The sequence below is a fragment of the Centruroides sculpturatus genome, unplaced genomic scaffold, assembly GCF_000671375.1.
Source record: "Centruroides sculpturatus isolate CEXI.00-Female unplaced genomic scaffold, Cexi_2.0 scaffold1151, whole genome shotgun sequence".
Lineage (NCBI taxonomy): Eukaryota > Metazoa > Arthropoda > Arachnida > Scorpiones > Buthidae > Centruroides > Centruroides sculpturatus.
The window spans coordinates 233,439-235,821 of record NW_019385953.1 but is presented as its reverse complement, the minus strand read 5'-3'; the positions used below and the strand labels follow the sequence as shown (position 1 = coordinate 235,821).

Below are 2,383 nucleotides of genomic sequence, written 5' to 3'. Positions count from 1 at the left end.
ATCGTCCCCGAAAGCCTGCTGAATCTTGCGAATGGTTTACACTCGGGTATCGCCAAGGTTTTTGGCAAAATTTGATGTAATATCGCTGCTCACGTTGTTCAGTCATTTTCCAGCTTAGTGAAATCCGACGAGAGCACACTACATGACCTCACTCATACGCCGATTGCCAACGACTGACGCTTCCTGCAGGCGGGAAAAAATTCAGGGCTGTGCATGACTGTCCCCTCCACAACTCCACCGAAGGAGGCCTCTCTCGCATCATTGGTTTACGCGGAAAAAAAAAGGTCCGATACTTTTTGAACAGACCTTGTATACAAATCAATGAAATGCCACAATAATTTGAATCAGCATAAATTTTGAGCTTTTCTTTAGGCTTAGACTAGAGTGTGTTATATCGAATCAGTGTTAATAGAGGCAGTGTTAAGTGGGGTCTTAATGTACTTGGGTACTTGTGGCCCACTGGCTACCAAGCAGGTCCATTCCCTGAACACTGGGAGTTTGGTTGTGGGTTCGTGCCTCACCAGAACAGGCTGGCCATGTGGAGTTTTCTGGGTTTTCTCCACGTCTGTAATGCCTGAATAGCGGCCAGTTACCCTTAAAAAGACTTCCTGGAAGGCATCTCCCTAGACAGATCGCCCATGTGTTGCATTGCCATAATTTAAAACTCACTATATTTGAAATTTTTTAAACATGTTTTAATTATAATACTGTAATATTGTAATATTGGAATTTTTTTTATAATTGCATTGTGATAATATAATTAAAAAAATGAAATATTTTATAGATTGTGGAAGAAATACAAATTCAGAAATTATGGGGCGAGAAAGGGCCTTCTTGGGAATTTAATTTAAGAGATATCTTACGCTGGTGTGAAGTGCTTTTATTTAATCAGGTAATTGTTCTAAATTTTTAAAAATATATGATGTTATAGTTGTCATTTTTTACTACAATTTACAATATAATTTAGTAATTATAAATGTTACTGTTATTATTATTTCTGGTAATCAAGAATTTCATTAATGCAATTGTATTAATTTATTATGTCATAGCAAGATTCAAGTTAAATTAATTATTTTCTATACATTCATATATGAGAATATTTTTCTTTAGTTTATTTTGTTATTACTATGAATAAAACCATAACCTAAAGCTTCTGTAATTATGGTAATTCTTTTGAATATTACAGCAGAGATTATGAAATTTAAAAATTTTATATTATTTCTTCTTGATAATATGGAATAATTTTAAAATGTATTTTTTTTTAGTATGATATGAGAAAATTTTGTACAGTTAAATAACAAGTTAAAATTATTATTTTATTAATTTGCATTTGTAAATATGATGATTTTAAAGTAATGAAAACTTTATTTTATTATTTTATTTACGTTACAATAATTTTATTTCTATTCAATTCTATATTATACATTTCATTCATTATAAAAAAAATGTGTTTTAAATACAGTGAACCTCCTATAACACTGTTGATAATTCCATTTTATATGAATTCCATGTTGTACGAGTCACTTAGATTTTACAAATATGTGATCCGTTCACAGCCCGGCACACATATTTGTAAAATCTAAGTGACTCATACAACATGGAATTCATATAAAACAGAATTATAAACAGTGTTATAGGGGGTTGACTGTATTTTATTTTACTATAATAATTTTTATTTAAAACCAGCTTACCCATCTCATATTCTGCGATCTCAGAAGAAATGAAATTCAAGCAAACTCATTATAATAAAATTCAATTTGCATTTTATAATTTTTATTGAAACTTATTATTATTATTCATTTTCATCAGGAAAACATTTCAAAGTGTCGTTTCAATTTTATTTATTTATTGGAGTGCTTGTGAATACATGATATTTTTTGTTTTTCCATCTTTACATGAATAAATCAGAAGGTTTTCCGATGCATGAGCTGGCCATATACAGTTTTCCATGCGAGAAGCACGGATTCTCCAAATCTAGCCCACATACTTGCAGCGATTGTCAGAAGTGCAATATTCCCCATTTTTATATATATTTTTTAATCCTTTACAATTTTAATTATTTAATTGCTCCTTCCTCTCTTCCTTGGCATGTTGTGAAATTTCTGATAGTTGGATAATAAACTGTTTTATTGTAATTTGTCTTTTTAAATTATTTTGAGTTGATATTAAAATTTGGAAAAAAGGAGATCCCTAGATTGGTAAAATAGGCGAATTTTCTCTTACAACTTCGGTTGTTGTTTGGGATACAGTTAAGGTTTTAACAAAGTTCGAGCGAATACATAATTAGCAAAAAATACAGTAGTTGAAATAAAGTGATTAAACAAAAATTATTACAAATATCGTAAATAACAGTTCACAAATGCATATATAGAGATATTTTTTG

General features: G+C 30.3%; 1 protein-coding gene across 1 annotated transcript in view; it reads left to right on the top strand.

Annotated features, from left to right (window-relative positions):
- The window catches only part of LOC111612786 (midasin-like), a 162,112-nt gene that overhangs the window by 40,863 nt on the left and 118,866 nt on the right, over positions 1-2,383 (top strand). Inside the window, exon 19 of the mRNA XM_023354042.1 lies at positions 785-892. Within this exon, the coding sequence (XP_023209810.1) occupies positions 785-892 (108 nt within the window). The remainder of the gene's footprint in view (positions 1-784; positions 893-2,383) is intronic.